At 42.3% G+C, this 20,919-nt stretch overlaps 1 protein-coding gene across 4 annotated transcripts in view; it reads left to right on the forward strand.

Moving 5' to 3' along the window:
* Positions 1 to 20,919, forward strand: part of akap9 (A kinase (PRKA) anchor protein 9) — a 226,267-nt gene that overhangs the window by 194,237 nt on the left and 11,111 nt on the right. For all 4 annotated transcript variants that reach the window (XM_069914357.1, XM_069914358.1, XM_069914361.1 and 1 more), the window contains 5 exons: positions 3,898 to 4,148; positions 7,358 to 7,469; positions 11,183 to 11,362; positions 19,235 to 19,438; positions 19,908 to 20,140. In XM_069914357.1, coding sequence (XP_069770458.1) covers positions 3,898 to 4,148; positions 7,358 to 7,469; positions 11,183 to 11,362; positions 19,235 to 19,438; positions 19,908 to 20,140 — 980 coding nt within the window. The remainder of the gene's footprint in view (positions 1 to 3,897; positions 4,149 to 7,357; positions 7,470 to 11,182; positions 11,363 to 19,234; positions 19,439 to 19,907; positions 20,141 to 20,919) is intronic.

Genomic DNA, 20,919 nt, shown 5'->3' on the forward strand with positions numbered 1-20,919 from the left:
AGTCTCCAATTCTTGTACTTCTGCCCTGAATTACACCACCTCATCACCCCTGCAGACAGAACAAGAACAGAATTTTTCTGGTCCTCACCTTCCACACAACCTCTGCATCCAACATATTTTAAATATCAGATCAAAAGTAGGCCATTCGGCCTGTCGAGTCCCTTCTGAAAGTTTATCTTCTGGCACTTCCTACTTCAGCACAATCTCACTGCTAACTATATCTTTCCTTCCTCACCCCATCCCCTTCTTGCAAGGTCTGCTCTCCCTTCCGCACCAGTCAGTGACCTTAGGCCTTCACCTCCATCCAGGGCCACAAGCAGACTTTCCAGATAAAGCAGAGCTTTACAGGTACACAATCCTTTATCCGGACATCTAAAATCCAGAAAGCTCCAAAAACGGGCAAGTGGGGAGAGAGATGGCAGCGCAAGTCAGGCGGTCGAGAGGGGATGCAGCAGCGCAGGTTGGGCCAGCGAGAGGGGAGACTGGCAGCCCGAGTCGAGTGGACAAGTGGGTGAGAGGCGGCAGAGCGAGTCGGGCGGGTGAGAGGGGATCCGGCAGCGCTAGTCGGGCGGGTGAGAGGGGGAGACTGGCAGCGCGAGTCGGGCTGAAGAGAGGGTAAGAGATGGCAGAGTGAGTTGGGTGGGCGAGGAGGAGAGACTGGCAGCGCGAGTTGGGCGGGCGAGAGGGGATCTGGCAGCGCGAGTCGGGCGGGCAAGAGGGGATCCTGCAGCATAAGTCGGGCAGGTGAGGGGGAAGACTGGCAGCACGAGTTGGGCGGGCGAGGGGTTGAGAGACGGCAGCACAATTGGGGTGGGCTTAAATCTGTCTTTCCAAAATCCAAAATTCGGAACACACTATCCCCCCAAGGGTTCCAGATAAAGGATTGTGTACCTGTATATGTACACCATCCAACCTGATCTTCTCCATTTCGTGTACCTGATGTGCTGTCCTCTACATTGGTGAGAGCAATTAACAAACATTTACACTCTGCTTGTGGGTCCAAACTTGAGCTTCCTGTAGCCAACCATTTCAACTCCTCCAACCATTCCTGCACAGATACATCTGTTGTGTCATCATCTATTGTCAGGGAGAGACCAAAAGAAAACTCGAAAAATAACACATCATCCACCTTGATAGATTTAAATATAACAGCATGAATATAATTTTTTTTAAATTTTGGGTAACCACCATCCACATCTAGTTCCACTGTTTTTGATCTCTTCTTTACCTACTCCTGTTCTTGTGGTTTTTTCTCTCTAACTTTTCTTTTTTCCTGCCCCCTTCCTAGTGGGCTCTCCCTTTACCTGTTTCTCCAAATCTCACCTCTCCTCCTCTACCTGATCATCTCTGGGTCCCTCCTCCACCTTTCTCAGAATCAGGTTTATTAACGTGAACATGTTCATGAAATTTGTTGTTTTGCAGCAGTAGTATTGTAAATTACAGGTTCAAAAAATCAGTTACATTTCCATAAATAAATTATTTAAAAATAAATAGTGCAAAAAAGAGAAAAAAGTGAGGTGGTTCATTGTCCATTCAGAAATATGACGGCAGAGGGGAAGAAGCTGGTTTTGAAATGTTTGCTGTTCATCTTCAGGCTCCTGGACCTCCTTCCTGATGGAAGCAGTGAGACGAGGGGTGGTGAGGGCTCTCGAGGACCTTGGCTGCTTTCTTGACCCTCTGCCTCTTATAGGTGTCCTTAATCTTTCTCCCTTTTTGATGTAATTTCAGCTTTTTGGTATCCCAAAAAGTTGACTGAACAATCTGCCCTTAGATGTTCTCTGACCTGCTGAGTTTCTCCAGCAGTTCTTTGTTTGCTTTGGGGCCCAATTTTGCCCTTAACCTGCATTCATGTGCAGTTGGCTCTCCTTGTCGAGTTTTAGTTAAAAATACTAACCGTTATAAATAATGGGATTGGCCTCCATAGCCACAGTCAACACTGCTCAACAAACCAGTGAATACCAGAGGTGCAGTACCCATGGTCGTTCTTGACTGACTTGGGCTAAGAGAGAAAAAGAGGTCAGCTAGGACCTAGAAGGTCTTGTTTCGATTCTGTACCTATCAATGACCCACACAAGAAAATACAAGCAGGAGTGGTCACATGGCCTCTCTCAGAACTAAAAAGGAAAGAAAGAGTTGAACACGGGCAAAATGTGTGAAGGGTGGAATTTAGCAGCAGTATTAACTATTTTAATATGGGGAAAAACAGAACAAAGTACCAAAACACTTAGCATCAATGGATCTAGTGAAGGATGATCCTGAGAAAGACTAGAAGGCAAAAGGTAATTTGTATAACCAGCAAAACTGGGAATCATACAGGTACTTGCAGCAATGCCTCTTTGCAGAGGATTAAAGGTAGTGGGGCAGTGCTGTCTAATGCAGGAACAAATTCAGCTGGCAAATGAGAGTGGGGTATGGGGACCAGTTTGGTTTTAAGTCAAAAAAGCAAGCGGTCCAAAGACCATCCTGATTGCTGAATGGAGATTTGAATGAATTGGCCCTCTGTACTGAAAAGGATTTGGTTTGGGTGAGGAAATGCAAGACTGTGGAGCTGTTTTTAAGAGTTACAAATGTAAATGATAATGGAGAAAGTAAATAAGGCAGAAAATATGTTCCACTAAGCAGGAACAGGCTGAAATCAATGGGTCTACTCAGGAATGTGAATTATGAGTTGAAGATAGAAACTTGATTTGCAAGGTTAAGGACATAAATCAAGGTACAGCATCTATATTGGCTTTAAAGTGAGAATAATGCATATAAATTTTGTGTTGACTGCATCTGAATAATTTGCATTAAGGAAGAGTAGAATATCAGTGATAGCAGCTTCCAGTATTCTATCCCAATTTGATAACATGATATCACATCATGCATAGAAACAAAGAACACTGCAGCATGGAAGCCACCTCTTCAGCCTTTCTATCTATGCCAAACTATTATTCTGCCTAGTCTCAGTGACCTGTACCTGGCCCATAGCCCTCCCATCTGTGTATCTGTCCAAATTTTTCTTTAATGTCAAAATTGAGCCTGCATTTACCAATTCAGCTCATTCCACACCCCCACCACACTCAGTGTGAAGTTCCCCCAAATGTTCCCTTTAAAGTTTTCCTCTTTTACTCTTAACCCATGTTCTCCACTTTTTTTTAAATCCCACTTAACCTCAGTGGAAAAAGCCTATTTGCATTTATTCTATCTATACCAATCATAATTTTAAATACCTCTATCAAATCTCCTGTCATTTTACCACGCTCCAGGGAATAAAGTCCTCACCTGTTTAACCTTTCCCTGTAACTCAGTTCATGAAGTCCTAGCAACATCCTTGTAAATCTCTACACTCATTCAATCTTATTGATATCCTTCCTTAGGTGACTAATACTGCACAGAATACACCAAATGTGGCCACTTTAATCTTGTACAACTTCACCATAACATCCCAACTCAAACATGTACTTAGTATTTGAATTATGAAGACAAGTGTGCCAAAGACTCTTTACAAGGCTATCTACCTGTGACGCTGCTTTCGGAGATCAATGTATCTGTATTCCCAGATCCCTCTCTTCTACTGCACTCCTCAGTGCTCTATGCTTCACCGTGTTTTTTCTTCTAAAATGCAATATCTCATACTTGTCCGCATTAACTTCCATCTGCTGTTTTTCAGCCCATTTTTGCAGCTGGTTCAGATCCGTCTTCAAGCTTTAAAAACTTTCCTCACTGTGCACTGCACCTTTGTGTCATGCTGCAAATTTTGGTTCTACTTGTTCTAAAATGTTTCATTTGGAAAGCTCAATCAGTTTAGTTTTATCAGAGCTGTTTAAGTATGAAGACATGACATCATCAAACAAAAGTCTGGCAATTATTTTGATTTTGTGTGTGTCATTTCTTAATTTCTATTCTTAATTGCAGGATACTTATAAAATTGGGCTTTCACTTGACAAAATGAAAAATTGGATTATTCAACAAAAGCTGGAAACAACAGAGTCTAGAAAAAGTGCATTAGTTTCTGACAAGCTTTGGTTTGCTCAGTCAGCTAGCAGTCCTGAACCTGATGGGAGAAGCAATGGATCTGGAGAAAATATTAACTTGGAGAGCATCAGAGAGAAAATACAGCTGATTATTTCCAAACTCTCAATAATGGTCAATAAAGCTACTAACAGGTAAAAAAAAAGTGTCTGATTAATAATCCTGAGCAAGGAATGCAATTGATTTGTTTACATTTAAAACATTTAGACGTGCAGCACAGAAATAGGCCCTTCTGGCCCACGAACCCATACTGCCCAAATGCCCCAATTAACCTACAACCCCTGTACATTTTGAAGGGTGTGAGGAAACTGGAGCACCCAGAGGAAACCCACACAGGTCATGGGGAGAATGTACCAACTCCTTACAGACAGTGTCAGATTTGAACCCTGGCCCCTGGTGTTGTAATAGATGTTAGCAAATTGCTTTGCACTAATGTGCAGATGTGTTTTGAAAAGGCTTAATGATGGATGTATTCCATGGTAGTTGACTCAGTCTCCATTATATTGAAATTTCATATCACTTTCTATCACTTCAGATAAAATGGGCTAAAAATTGTTGCCATTAGCAGTGAATGCTCATCACTGACATACTTTAATAGATCTGCTGCTACAGGGCCTGTTGTGAAAGTGATGGAATGGTGGAAATTGTGTCAGAATATCTTTGATGTGAGATTAAGCTATGCCCCAAAATATAGCCATTGTGAAACTTATCAAAAACATTCAATGTTTCTGAATGGCCCTGACAAAAAAAACATTTTTAAAAAAATTATGTAGACTCAGTTAAAAATAAAATGTGATTTACTTGTCCTTATTTCTCTCCATTCATATGAGTAGACTCTATATCCCTCGTCAAGGCTCATGAGCAGCTTTATATGAAGATCCTGAACTCACTAATAGCCAAAGACCTGGCAAACATTGATTCAATATTTACCAAAGTTAACAAACCCAGATCAAATGGGGTTTTTACAGAAACGGCAATCAGTAGACTACTTAATACATCTGACACAGTCAAAGCCAAATATCTCCAGCCTTCCCACCGACCAGATCTGGTAGACAGGGTTGTCCACTATCCCTGGCTCTATTCTTATTAGCTATTGAACTGCTGACAGAGGCCATGTGCCGGGATCCAGGTATTAAAGGATTTAGAGTGGGCCAGGAAGAACATAAAATCAACTTATTTGAAGATGATGTGTTGATATATTTGATAGAACCAGCAGGGTCATTGGCCAGGCTACAGACCATACTGGAAGATTACGGTAAAATCTTGCAATTCAAAATCAATTATGATAAGACTGAAATAATCCCATTTAAAAAAGGAGATTGTGAAGAGTATCACTGGGAGAGTAAATTCAAGTGGCCACAAAAGGGGATTAAATATCTAGGGATATCCTACAAAATTTATATAAATTGAAACATCGAGGAGGACCTGCATAGATGGATAAATCTTCCCATAACATTGATGCGCAGGGTTAACTGCATTAAAATGAATGTGATTCCAAGGCTACAATATCTCTTTCAATCTTTGCTCATGCCATTGCCCCAGAGTTTCTTTAAGATACTCAACAGACGTGTTAGGCAGTTTCTTTGATGGGGTAAGGTGCCTAGGGTCTCCATGGAGAAATTGACTTGGGATTATAGTCTGGGAGGAATGAGACTCCCAGACTTCAAAAAATATTATTGGGTGGCCCAATTGAGATTAATCACCTCGCTCTTTGAGGGGGACCGTGTACCCTCTTGGGTATACATACAATAGGGGAGAAGATAGCAGGAGAGATTATATATAAATGGGATACTAAATTAATAATGGTAAAAACGGGCAACCCCATCCATATTAAATCACATAATTCAAACATGGCAAAAGATAAACCAGATTATTGGATTAAAAGTGGGGTTGGCCCCCCAAAACACCCCTAACCCAGAATAAATTGATACAAGATCCTGGACACCTGGTGTCAGAAAGGAATCAGGTGCATCGAGGACTGCTGTGAGAGGGGGCAGCTCATGTAATTTGAGCAATTAAAAAATTGATCTGTCAAATAGGATCTTCTTTTGCTATCTTCAATTGATCTTTTTGGAGGGGCACTTTAGGCCCATCTCTGGCCCTGCCATTGTGTAGTGACATGGAGGCTATAATTGGAAAGGGGATCACACATAGATTCATTTCTGCTATGCATCTTCTGTTCCAAAATGAGGGCCCCAAACCAGGCCTCCATAAATCAAGGCAAAGATGGGAGTCCAATTTAGGAACAATAATCCAGGAACGGTGCTGGTCCAACTTGTGATGGGACAGGATGACAGCAGCCATTAATGGTTGGTGCAATTTAATTTCTTGCACCAGCTATACCTCATCCCACAAAAATTGCATAAGGTAAAGTCAGAGATTTCAGAATTGGGCTTTAGATATGGCGTGGAGACAGAAACCTTTGAACATCCAACCTGGCTATGCACCAAGGTGAGACCCTTTTGGGTAGAACTAGGCACATTCTGAAGAAAATTACAGGGGTGGAATATCCACAGGACCCAGCATTGTTCCTGTTGGGGCATATAATGGACATGAGTCTGAGGCTGTCCAAATACCAAATTCAATTTGTAAAAGTTGCTTGGCGGCGGCCAGGAAATCTATAGCAGTTACCTGGAAATCTGACTCCCAGCTGAGCACCTCATGATGGAACACAGAAATGCAGAGCTGTATTTCCCTGGAGAAAATCACCTATAACCTGAGGAGGAAGTATCACACAATCATTAAGGTGTGGCAACCATACTTGCAATACATTGGAACTGGGTGTGATTAACCTTCCCAAAGCCTTTCTTTGAAAGGAACAGTGGTTAGTAGGCTCATACCAGTCCCGGAATGTCAAGATTGAGGAAATAACTTTGAGGACCGGTTGACATCCTCCCCCCCCCCCCCCCCCCACCTCCCCAACAAATCTTTTTTTCTGTCTCTTTTTGTTTTGTTGTTTTAATGTATTTGTATTGTTATTTTCAGTAATTAATATATGTTTGTTGTTAATTTGGGGTGGGAGGGAGGATGGGGGAGGGAAAAGAAGTCTTGATACAAAGTGCTCTCTAAAAGGGGAAGGAAGATTGGGCTCCTATATTAAAGCACGAGTCAGTAAACTGAAAATTAAAAAATTTAAATCCTGAAATGCTGGAATTTTCAGGGCTTAGGTTATGAACAGAGGACGAACTGTGTTTTATTTGAACTGAAAAAATTTACTAATGTGAAAAGGTGGAAAGAAACATATTGACATGACCTTGTATTAGCATTTGTGTTCCTTCATATTCTGAAATATATTTCATCGGCTGATTAGATATGAAAAATATACATTGTTTATTCACAACAGGATTCAGGGTGGTGCTGAAACCACAAACGAAGATGACCTGATTTGGCTACTCAATAGTATTCAGGATTTGGCTTTACAGATGCAGCAGCTGCAAATCCCTGCATTTGCAGAGGTGAGGTTGAAATATTCTAAAGTATACAGATCTTTTGCTTTATAATTTTAATTAAGTGATCAAACAGTAAACTGAAATTGGAACCTGATCCCAGCCAGTTGACAAATAGCCCTCAGGAGGTTTTGTTGACATTCTAAAACATGTAGCTTAACTGTGAAAACAATACTTGGTCTGCTCTGCTTATATTCACATATGAGTGACAGAAGATTCAGATCAACCCATTTGTAGATGTCAGGTTCATACCTAGAATATTATTACACAATTCTCGACCTTTTCAAAAAATGCCTAAGCTGGAAATCTTCAAAATCCACAAGCTGCAGATACTAATTCAAATAGAAAATGTTGAAAACAGTCAGCAGGTTATGCAGCATCTGTAAAAAGTGTAGTTTATAATAATTCAGGTCAAAACCCCCTCATCAGAACTAGAAAAGGAGGAAACACAACAGTATTAAACAACTGTGTCGGCAGAGGAGTAAATGGAAAGGACAAAGGGATTGTTGCTGACAGGGTGAGGCCAAGGTTGTTGAGGTGATTCTGCTGTGTATGGAGCTGTCTAGTTGATGCATGAAGGCAGATAGAAAGAGAGAAAACAAAGGGACATGTAAAAGCTGCAAATTGTAGGTCAAGAATAAATCACAAAAATCTGTACACACTGTGGTTGAAGTAAAAGCACAAAATGCTAGAGAAGCTCAGCAGGTCGAATCGTGTCTGTTACGGAGCAAAGACAAAGATACAGAACCGACGTGTCGGGCTTGAGCTCTTCATCAAAGTATGAGAAAATGCCGACTGGGATCCAAACGGTGGGGGGGGGGGTGGCAAGGCTGGAGATTTTAGATGGAGAAAGGGGACAGCAGCAATGAGGGGGAGGTAGAGCTGTGTGGGTGAAAGAACTGGAAGAACAGGAAAGGGGAAGGGGGAAGAAAAGGTGAGCAGGTTTCATGGAAAGCAAAAATGTCAATGTTCATGCCATGTTGCTGGAGGGTGCCCAGATGGAAAATAAGGTGTTGGTCATCCAGTCTGCAGGTGGTCAGGGTGGGACAGTACATGTGAGTGCGGATGTGTGACCCAGAATTGAAATGGTTGGCCACTGGGAGGTCAATGTGGAGCAGAGGTGCTGAGTGAACCGATCTCCCAGTCTGTAACCAGTCTCTCCGATATAGAGAATGCCACAAAGGGTGCACCGGATGCAGTAAATAAGTCCTATGGATGCACTTGTGAAGTATTGCTTCAAGTGAAAGTCCTGTTTGAGATCCCGGACCCTGGGTGCCTCCTGTGTTGCGCCTCCTGTGGGCACAGGAGAAGGTGCCGGGATGCGATGGGTGGGAGGGATGAGTGCACGAGGGAATCGTGGGGGGAGCGGTCCCTGTGGAAGGCCGAGAGGACCGGGAAGAATGTGTCTGATGGTGGGATCTTGTAGTAAGTGGCAGAAATTCCAGCAAATGATGTGTTGGATGCAGTGGGTCAATTTGAGAACCAGAACCAAAAGGAGAATGCTGGACTCTGGTGCAAGGAAAAACTGGGTTGATTAAGGAGCAGAACTAGCTAGTTGTAATATAGGGCAGAAAAAGTAAAGTATCAAAAGTTGTTTTCAGCATTGAATCCAGACATTCAAGACAGGCAACATCAGTAGAAAGGGAAACAGTTAATGTTTTGTGTCGTTAGGATTTCATCAGAAAAATGATAAACTTGTCTTCAAAGCATCTGGTTAATTAGTTTTGATTTGTAATTTTGTTGTGAATCAAAGGTGCCCAAAGGTTTTTCAATTGTTTGATTCAAAACAAAAAGTATAACATCATGTTCGGTTATTGCCAGACTGGCTTTTCATAACTTTTGGGCTTCCAAAAATGTTCCACAGTCAATAGAGTGCCTATAAAGTCGCTGTTGCAAAGTAGGAGAGCTGCTTCTTGGGGTGTCATCTGTATATATGTGAAAATATTGTGGTTCCTCAATGTGTCCCCTCTGTCTACTCAGCCACTGTGGTAAATATTACGTCAAAGCTGCTGTACACGAGCAAAGTGATCCAATAGCTCCTCCAGTTGACTTAACGTATAGGTAGATAAGATGTTTTTCTTTGGCTTGGCTTCGCGGACGAAGATTTATGGAGGGGGTAAAAAGTCCATGTCAGATGTAGTGGCATTAATATTGACTTCTCTGGCTTTCGTGTAACCCCCCCCCCCCCAACTTTGTCCTCCATCGCCTTTCCCCATCTCTGTCTCTCCATTCTATCTCCTTTCCCACAAACATGATAAATTCTTACCTTATCCCTTATCATATCCAATTAACACCTTTTGTTGATCTGAATTCCTCCCCCAGCCGGCATTGTCTGAATTCTGAGACTTTCTGCTTCTGGCTTAATCCTTGAAGATTGGCTCAGGTCTGAAATGTCAGCAATGTATCTTTGACTCCTGTACATGATGAAAAGACCAGCTGAGCTCCTCCAGCATTTCAGTGTCTTTTTTTCTTTGGCTTGGCTTCGCGGACGAAGATTTATGGAGGGGTAAATGTCCATGTCAGCTGCAGGCTCGTTTGTGGCTGACAAGTCCGATGCGGGACAGGCAGACACAGTTGCAGCGGTTGCAGGGGAAAATTTGTTGGTTGGGGTTGGGTGTTGGGTTTTTCCTCCTTTGTCTTTTGTCAGTGAGGTGGGCTCTGCAGTCTTCTTCAAAGGAGGTTGCTGCCCGCCGAACTGTGAGACGCCAAGATGCACGGTTTGAGGCGATATCAGCCCACTGGTGGTGGTCAATGTGGCAGGCACCAAGAGATTTCTTTAGGCAGTCCTTGTAGCTCTTCTTTGGTGCACCTCTGACACAATGGCCAGTGGAGAGCTCGCCATATAACACGATCTTGGGAAGGCGATGGTCCTCCATTCTAGAGACGTGACCTACCCAGCGCAGTTGGATCTTCAACAGCGTGGATTCAATGCTGTCGGCCTCTGCCATCTCGAGTACTTCGATGTTAGGGATGAAGTCATTCCAATGAATGTTGAGGATGGAGCGGAGACAACGCTGGTAGAAGCGTTCTAGGAGCCGTAGGTGATGCCGGTAGAGGACCCATGATTCGGAGCCGAACAGGAGTGTGGGTATGACAACAGGTCTGTATACGCTTATCTTTGTGAGGTTTTTCAGTTGGTTGTTTTTCCAGACTCTTTTGTGTAGTCTTCCAAAGGCGCTATTTGCCTTGGCGAGTCTGTTGTCTATCTCGTTGTCGATCCTTGCATCTGATGAAATGGTGCAGCCGAGATAGGTAAACTGGTTGACCGTTTTGAGTTTTGTGTGCCCGATGGAGATGAGGGGGGCTGGTAGTCATGGTTGGGAGCTGGCTGATGGAGGACCTCAGTTTTCTTCAGGCTGACTTCCTGGCCAAACATTTTGGCAGTTTCCGCAAAACAGGACGTCAAGCTCTGCATTTCAGTGTATTTTTACTATAATCACAGCGTCTGCAGACTTTCGTGTTTCACTAAGATATAGTGAATGACAAGAAAGGTTGTTGTGTTTTGAAAGGACTCTGAAAAATTAACCATGTTACCCATATGATGGCAAACGGTGTTTGCACCAATAGGGCAGCTGTAAGAGTTCAAGAATGCACAAAATTTTCTGTTTGAGAAGCCAGATCCAACCTGAGGTTCAATATGCTCAATTGATTCTATAAGTCTCTTGCATGTGTATTTGTTTAGAAAGACAGTAAGAGCTGATTCTTGTGCATTCTTCAAGCAGAACATAATTCCTTCTGAGGGATCAACAGGCACCCTCATTGAGAGATTATTAAGGCAAAATGCAGACCTGACGGGTTATGTTAGCAGACTCTCTGAAGAAAAGAACGACTTACACAACAGCCTTCTCAAACTAGAAGAAGATGTTCGAAAATACCGTCAACTCAGTTCCACTGGCGAGCAGGTTTGTGGTACCATGGAAATGCTAATAAAACTAAAGGAATAATTGAAAATATAAATTAAAGATATTGCAAAGTAGAGTTAAATTTATTGGGTTTTTTTTATTATCAGTCCTCCATTCAGATGTAATTTCGAAACTAATTTTCATCAAGTGAGAAATTTATTTTGATTGATAAATTAGCTCTACATATGATAATTAATTTTTGTTCACCATTGTTTCAATAAGTGGCCATGCAGCGTTAAAGTGAACAAGTAATGCAGACACTATGGAGAGTGAGGGTGGGGAGAAGTTGGCGGAGGGGAACAGGGCAATTGAGCAATTAGGGCTTTATTCCTTTGAGCATAGAAGGATGGGCATGATCTCAAAAATGCTTTGTCTAATGTGATAAATTGATGCGTTGCACAAAATATGAGAGGAATAAATTGGGTGAACACAGAGTCTTTTGCTCAGAGTAGGGGAATTAGAAACCAGAGGACGTAGGTTCAAGGTGAATGGAGAGAGATTTAATAGGAATCTGAGGAGTAATATTTTTTACACAGATGGTGGTCCGTGAATGGAATAGGCTGCCAAAAGAGGTGGTTGAGGCAGGTACTGTGGCAACATTTTTAATAAGTTGGACAGTTATAAGGATAGGATAGATTTAGAGGGATATGGGCCAAATGCAGGCAAGTGGGACATTTTGTTGGTGTGGACAAATTGGTTTCTATGCTGTTTGATTCCATGACTCTAAAAGATTTGGAATCCTATAAGAGTTTCTACAGGTATATTAGGAGCAAAAGGATGGTGATGGACAAAATTGGACCCCTCAAAGATCCGTTTGGTTGGCTATGTATGGAGCCATAAGAGAGGGGAAGATCTTAAATTGATTTTTTGCATCAGTATTCACTCAGGAAACAGCCACAGAGTCAATAGATAATAGGAGCTGGAGTAGGCCCTTCGGCCCGTCGAGCCAGCACCACCATTTTACAGATCATGGCTGATCACTACTATCAGTACCCCTTTCCAGCCTTATCCCCATAACCCTTAACTCCTTTGCCCACTAGAGTCTTATCTAACTCTCTTTTGAACATAATCAGCGAATCTGCCTCTACCACCCTCTGTGGCAGAGCATTCCACAGATTCACACTTCTCTGGGTAAAAAAATGTTTTCTCATCTCCGTCCTAAAGGGCCTACCCTGTATTCTTAAACTATGCCCTCTAGTCCTCGTCTCCCCCTTCATTGGGAACAAGTAATCCAACTTCACCCTGTCTATCCCCCTGATAATTTTGTATACCTCAATCATGTCCCCCCTCATCCTTCTAAACTCCATCGGATACAAGTCCAGTTTTTCTAGCCTTTCAGCATATGTCAACCCCGCCATCCCTGGAACTAACCTTGTAAATCTGCGCTGCACACCCTCTATAGCTAGTATGTCCTTCCTCAAAATTGGAGACCAGAACTGGACACAATACTCCAGGTGGGGTCTCACCAGGGCCCTGTACAACTGCAGAAGGGCGTCTCTGTTCCTATACTCCAATCCCCTCTTTATGAAAGCCAACATGCCATTTGCCTTCTTCACAGCTTTCTGAACCTGCATGTTAGCCTTCAGTGACCGGTGAACAAGTGCACCCAGATCCATTTGCACCTCCCCACTCCCTAGCTTGTCTCCATTTAAATAATACTCAGCTTTCCTATTATTGCCCCCAAAATGGATAACCGCACATTTGCTCACATTGAACGTCATCTTCCATTCAGCAGGCCACTCCCCCAACCTGTCCAAATCCCTCTGCATTTTCCTGACATCCTCCTCACACTGCCACCCAGTTTAGTGTCATCTGCAAATTTGCTCATGTTATTAATAATCCCCTCATCCAAATCATTTACATAAATTACAAACAACTGAGGACCCAATACCGATCCCTGCGGCACTCCACTCGTCACATCCAGCCATCCTGAAAAAGACCCGCTTACCCCAACCCTTTGTTTCCTATTTCTCAACCAATTTCCTATCCATGTCAGCACCTTACCTCCAATACCATGCTCCCTGATCTTGCCCACTAGTCTCCCGTGCGGTACCTTATCAAAGGCCTTCTGGAAATGAGCAGTGAGGAAACTATAAAGAGGAGGAAGTGCTTGCTGTCTTAAAGCAAATAAGGGTGGATAAATCCCAAGGGCCTGACAAGATATTCCTTGGATCTTGAGGGAGGCTAGTGTAGAAATTACAGGGGCTCCAGCAGAAATATTTAAAATGTCCTTAGCCACGTGTGTGGTGCCAGAGGATTAGGGGGTAGCTCACATTGTTTGATTGTTTAAAAAAGGCTCCAAAGTAACCTTGGAAATTATAGGCTGGTGAGCCTAATGTCAGTAGTATGTAAATTATTGGAAGCTGTTCCAGGTGATTGGTTATACAAGTATTTGGATAGCCATGGAATGACTAGGGATAGTCAACATGGCTTTGTGGATGGTAGCTCGTGTTTAACAAATCTTTGAGTTTTTCAAGGAAAGGCTGTGGATGTTGTCTACGTGGACTTTAGTAAGGCCTTTGACAAGGTCCCACATAGGAGGTTAGTCAGGAAGGTTCAGTCACTCCATATTTATAGTGAAATAGTATACTGGATTCAACAATGGCTGGACATGAGAAGTCAGAGTGGTGGTGGATGATTGCTTCTCTAACTGGACATCTGTGACTAGTGGTGTGCTTCAGGGATCGGAACTGGGACCATTGCTGTTTGTCATCTATATCAATGACCTGGATGATAATGTGATAAACTGGATCATTGTGTATTTACAGGTGTTGTAGACAGTGAGGAAGGTTTTCAAAGCTTGCAGAGGGATCTGGTCCAGCTGGAAAAATGGCAAATGGAATATAATGCAGACAAGAGTGAGATGTTGCATTTTTGAAGGGCAAACTAAGAAAGGACATACATGGTAAATGGGAGGGCACTGAGTAGTGCAGTAGAGGTAGAACAGAGGGATCTGGAAGTACAGATACATAATTTCCTGAAACGGGCTTCAAATGTAGATAGGTTGTAAAGAGCGCATTTGACATTTTAGCCTTCATAAATCAAACCATTGAGTATGGGAGTTGGGATGTTTACATTGGTGAGGCTAAATTTGGAGTATTGTGTGCAGTTTTGGTCACCTAATTAACAGGAAAGATATCAATAAGATAGAAAGAGTGCAGAGAAGATTTACTAGGAAGTTGCCTGGACTTCAGGAACTGAGTTATAGGGAAAGGTTAAACAGGTTAGGACTTTATTCCCTGGAGCATAGAAGAATGATAGGAGATTTGATGGAGGTATTTAAGATTATGTAGGGGATGGACAGAGTAAATGTAGATAGGCTTTTTTCTACTGAGAGTAGCTGAGATAGGAACCAGAGGACATGGGTTAAGGGGAACTTCTTCACAGAGTGGTGGAAGTGTGGACTGAGCTGCTAGCTGAGGTGGTAATATTAAAAAGAATTTGGAGAGGTACAGGGATGGGAGAGGCATGGAGGGCTATGGACTGAGTGCAGGTCAGTGGGACGAGTCAAAAATAGTTTGGCATGGACTAGAAAGGCCGAAGAGCCTGTTTTCTGTAATGTTCTATGGAATATTCTGCGACTCTTAATTTTCTGCCATTTGAAACAATGCTATGAACTTTGATATATACATGCCCTCCAGAAATGTTTGGAACAAAGACAATTTTTCCTTTATTTTCTCCTATGCTCCACAGTTTTAAATTTGTAATCAAACAATTCACAGTGATTAAAGTGTGCATTTAAGGTTATTTATATACATTTCTGGTTTGACCATGTGGCAATTATAGCACTTTTTATACATAATTCCCCCATTTCGGGGAACCATAATGTATGGGACATTTGGCTTCACAGGTGTTTGTGAGTACTCGGGTATGTTTAATTGCTTCATTGGTGCAGGGACAAGAGAGCTAGACTTGCTTCTAGACCAGTGATTTTTTTCTTTTCACTCACATACCACCTTAAGTACCGTATTCTTAAGCATATAATGCACACGTAATATGCGTATTTTATAAAAAAGGTGCCCCCCCCCGCCATACTTTTTATGCATGTGTGCAGCTATACAGGAATATTTTTACATGTTGAAAGAACGCACACAATTAATAGTGGTGGGGGAAGTCGAACTGGCAATTTATAGCGAGCGTGGGAATATTAGCGAGTGTGGGAACATAATAGCAGGATTGAAAGAATGCGCACAATTAATTAGCAGCCACGAGAAAGACGCACCAGCGAGAGTGGGAATATTATAGCAAGCATGAGAATGTAATAGCAGCATTGAAAGAATGGCCTCAATTTATAGCAGGTGTGAGAAATTTTGATCTTAAGAATATCTCTTTGTACTGAATGCCATGGTATTCCTATATACAGGACATTCTGGCCAGGGCATTCACTGCACACTATCAATAGGTCCTTTCAAGCTGCTGTGTAAATTGGGATTAACTGGGCAATTTGCCCAGTTAGTGCCCACTCATGCAGCAGGTTGTTCCAATCCAACTGGGTTCCTGCCCTCCCTAGGAGGTAGTCAGAGAACCCAGTAATACTCACCTAGGTCGCTAAACCGAAAATAGCCGACCCAGTTGTTCTGGTGATGTCAGCACTTACGCGCTGGAATCTCGGAAACCCCTGGTGAAGTGCCTGCCATGATCAGGAGGGGAGAAAGAGGTCGCTGCCACAGAGCAGGGGGTTGGGGAATGGAAGGTCACTGCCACAGTGGGGGGGAGGAAGGAGGTCACTGCCACAGGACCTGGGGGGAAGGTCACTGCTGTGGGGCTGTTGGGGGAAGGGGGATGTTGCTGTCATGTGGCTGGAGGGGTGCTACGATCAGTGGGGAAGGGGTGGCTGCCGTGGGGAAGGGGGAGGTCGGCTGCCATGCGGGTAGAGGGCTTGGCTGCCGCAGGGGCAGGGGGAGCGCAATTGACGGTGGGAGGGAGACTGACAGCCGGTGGGGGGGACATGGGAGACTAGTTTGCATGATGCGCCACTTACTGCGTCATCGCTGGGGTGGGATCCCCCTTACATCTCCGAGTTGGCGATTTAATGCACCAATCTGCCCTTAGCTTAAAAGGTCCCGGCAGCACCTTTGCCCCACTAAGCGCACCTGGGTCCCAGGAGGGCTACTCAGGTGCTGCAGTTTAAAAATGCCTAATGTTATTAATTGTCCAGACCTGACCCTGAGGGAGGAGATTAACATATCAAGTGCCTCTGATTTGAGGCTTTAATAGAATCCTGCTTAAGTCTGAAGCCTATCTTTGATCTATTAATTGATTACTCACCAAAACTTGTTAATGTGTTGCAGCAGGATACCATTTATATAATGCGTGATTGACATCTCCGGGGAGGGAGGGAGGGAGGGAGGGAGGGAGGGAGGGAGGGAGGGAGGGAGGGAGGGAGGGAAGGAGGGAGGGAGGGAAGGAGGGAGGGAGGGAAGGAGGGAGGGAGGGAAGGAGGGAGGGAGGGAAGGAGGGAGGGAGGGAAGGAGGGAGGGAGGGAAGGAGGGAGGGAGGGAAGGAGGGAGGGAGGGAAGGAGGGAGGGAGGGAAGGAGGGGGAGTTGGAGTTGATGGCAGGAGATTAACTGTGGCAGATACTGGTTTGTGTTTTGTCTCATGTCCCATTTAAATGCAAATTGCTTTTGCCACTCAAAATTATACCTGCATATTAAATGCGTGTCCATGTTATACGAAAAGATTTTTACACCATTTATGATTTTCTACGTGTTATATGCACGTGCACATTATATAAGTGAAATAACGGTAATACCTTATTAATCATGGAGCACCTATGGCATTGGCATTACTTAAAGTGGCATGTAAGTGGAAAGAAAGCACGAAAACCACTTTTCTCGACTTTTGATCACCTTTGGAGTCTGTAGATGCCATTTTTCAACATGAGGACCAGAGTTATACCAATGAAAGTCAAAGAAGTCATGGTAAAGCTCAAAAACATGAATAAAACAGTGAGAGATATTACCTAAACTTTCAGATTACCAAAATCAATTGTTTGAAACATCATTAAGAAGGAAGAGCGTACTGGTGAGCTCAGTAATTGCAAAGGGACTGGTGGGCAAAGGAAGACTTCCACTGCTGCTAACCTAAGAATTCTCATCAAAATGAAGTGCCCAAATGCTGTCTCACAGATCAGAAACACTCTTCAGGAGCAGATGTGGATTTGTCAATGACTTCGGTCTGCAGAAAACTTCATGAACAGAAATACAAAGGCTATATTACAAGATGCTAGTGAGCCACAGAAACAGGATGGCCAGATTACAGTTTGCCAAGAAGTGTTTAAAAGAGCCTGCAGAATTCTGTAAAAAGGTCTTGAGGACAAATGAGACCAAGATCAACCTTCATCAGCATGTGGAGGCGTAAAGGAACTGCCTAAGATCCAAAGCAATCTGTGAAACACGTTGTGGCCTGGGCATGTCTGGCTGCCACAGGACCTGGCGCACTTATCTTCGATGATGATGTCACTGCTGATGGCAGCAGCAAAATGAATTCTGAGGAGCAGAGAAACACCTGCTGAGGTTTGAGCAAATGACTTGGAACTCACTCAATGGCTCATCCTACAGCAAAACAACACACATCGCAAACATACGGCTAAAACAACAAAGGAGTCTTTCAAAGCTAAAAACTGGAAAATTCTTGAATGGCCAAGACAATCACCCGATCTATATCCAATTGAGCATGTATTTCATATGCTGAACTGAAAACTTAAGGGGGACAAGCCCCTGAAACAAGCAGGAGTTGAAAATGGCTCTCTTAGAGGCCTGGCAGAGTATCACCAGAGAAGATACTCAGCACCTGTTTTTTTTCTATGAATCACAGATTTCAAGCAGTCATTGCATGCAAGGGAATTGCAACAAAGTGCACACCATTGCTATGTCCCAAATATTATAGTGCCCTGAAATGAGGGGACTATAGACAAAAAGTACTGTAATTTCTTAATTGTCAAACCAAAATATACACAAATACCAAATAATAAAATCTGGAATGCACACTTTAATTACATGTGAATTGCTTGATTACAAATTTAAAACTGTGGGACACAGGGGCAAATAAAGGGGGAAAAAAAGTAATTGACCTATTCATTAAGAAGGGCACTGTAACTTTCCATTGGACTTTCAAATTTGTGGTCAAAGCACATGAATTTAAATCATCTGAAAAAGGTGCAGAAATAAATTGAAACCATGTACAGATTTACCTTCAGTTTACCTGCCCTTCCATGATATGGTGTCCAAATATTTTGTTTCATAAATGATAAACTATGATAAATTGATGCTTTCCATAGTAAACTCAAGGTAAAATGAAAAAAAAATTGAAATAAAGTAAAAATCCCCGTTATCTGGAATTCAAGTAATTGGCAGCCTCAAACAATGGGCAAAAAAAATTGCAGAAGATAGGTTAAAAAAAACACTTTTGGTTTTTTTTAAACCTATTTTCTGCGATTTCTTTTGCCCATTGAGGCTGCCAATTACTTGAATTCCAGATAACGGGGATTTTTACTTCAATTTTTTTTCATTTTACCTTGAGTTTACTATGGAAAACATCGATTTATCATAGTTTATCATTTATGAAACAAAATATTTGAACACCATATCATGGAAGGGCAGGTAAACTGAAGGTAAATCTGTACATGGTTTCAATTTATTTCTGCACCCAAGCAACCAAAAATTTCATTTATCAGGGGTTTTACTATATTCATTTGACTTGATAAAGAAATAGATTTGTGCTGCCCTTGTTTAAAAGCATCCAGTTTAGCCACAGTAATAAACTCAGTGGGTTAAAAGCCTATTTCTGTTTACGTATTAAAATGATAGTTTTCCATCTTTTTTATGTTCTCATTAGTCTGTATGTTAACATTTTTTTCACCTATTCTTCAGTTAACTAGAAGACATTTGGATAACCAGGATAGTGTTGACATCCTAATAAAATCTGAGCGAACGGTTTGGGCTAAAGAAAAGTCAAGCCTTCAGCAGGCCCTGAAGCTGGCAGAGGCGGAGTTGGCTAAAATGAAAGCACAAGCAAGAAATGAAACTTTGCAGACAGAATTTCTTGGGTCAAGTTCTGAAACTATTGCCATAAAGGTAAACTGAAGGAAAATGAATCTTCACTCATACTTGGTCATGCTGGATTATGTCATACATCTGTATCTATCGGTATTAGATTCTTTATGGAAAGTTGCAAAAGTAACCAGGTTGGCAAAGTTAAAGACTTCAATTTCCCCATTATCAACCTGGATGCCATTTGTGCCAGAGGCTAAGACAGGGCAGAATTTGTGAAGTGCATCCAGAAGATTTTTTTGAGAAGGCATGGATATGGAATAAGCACAAAGGGAACATACAAGACTTTGTATGTTCTATTTTCTATCTACTGTATTGTGGCTTTTCATATCAACATTATAGAGAGCTATTTTTAACCGGAAGGAAGTGAAGACCTTCCCTTGATTCTCTTAATCAGATGTATAGTACTGTAAAAAATATATATAAACATGTGTAACTGATAGGATGTGTTACTGAAATGTAAGTTTTTAACAATTTATTTTTTCCTTCACAGAGAATTTATGGGAAGTATCTGCGAGCAGAGAGTTTCCGAAAGGCACTCATTTATCAGAAGAAGTACCTCTTACTTCTATTGGGTGGATTTCGAGAATGTGAACAAGCAACACTCTCATTTATCGCCAGACTAGGGGGGCATCCGTGTAACACCAGTTTACAGGTTGTCACCAATCGTTCCAGAAGTTTTACCCGATTCCGCTCAGTGGTTCGGGTTGCTATAGCAATCTCAAGGTAAGTAAGCAACTGGAATGTCTTGGGATTAATAAGAAAGTCAACTCTGTTCTAGCTTAAAACTGGATTTTTAGCATCATTAATGCTACTGTAGCCTGCTACAAAGAAGCACACATTCGCAGTGTGCGAGGTTAAGCGCTGAGATTTATTGAGGCTGGAAAGGCTCCTTGGGGTTCCCGCCGTCTGTTTGATTGGCTGACATCAGCCGCATGATTAACAAATAGTGTGCGGGAATATTCTTGGATGTGAATACCCTTCTTCCCCAGCCTGTTATTGGTCTATTAGCTGGGCAGCTTGACCAGTGCCATTTTAAGGCTGCTGGTCTTGTCCTGCTCCAGCTTTCAACCGCACCGGTTCGCTGTGTTAAGGGACATGTTACAGAGTGTTATGCTGCTATTTACTACCTTGCGCGCCGCCTCGATCTCTGCGGTGGCAGGCCGCTACACTACAATTAATATATTTTAACAGTGTGGTTCCCTGCTATTAGGATTATGGTCATTGCAAAGCCTAGGCAAATTAATCTCTTCACATTGTTCACAAAATTTCACAATCACCCGACTGCTCATACTTCTATTTAAAACCTCTATTAGTAGTAGCACTGAGTAGTGTTAAATAATTTGCTATGTTGAAACCAATAGCTTATCCTTTGGTTTAAACTAGAAGGGCTAAAGAATTTTCTTTTTGTGTTACTTTCTATTGATATTTTTGCATTTCTTTTTTTTGTTGCATTTCTAGTACTGATAGAATATGCTAATTAAATCCATATTGCTATATAAAAT

The sequence above is a fragment of the Narcine bancroftii genome, chromosome 1 (genome assembly GCF_036971445.1).
Source record: "Narcine bancroftii isolate sNarBan1 chromosome 1, sNarBan1.hap1, whole genome shotgun sequence".
Taxonomy (NCBI): domain Eukaryota; kingdom Metazoa; phylum Chordata; class Chondrichthyes; order Torpediniformes; family Narcinidae; genus Narcine; species Narcine bancroftii.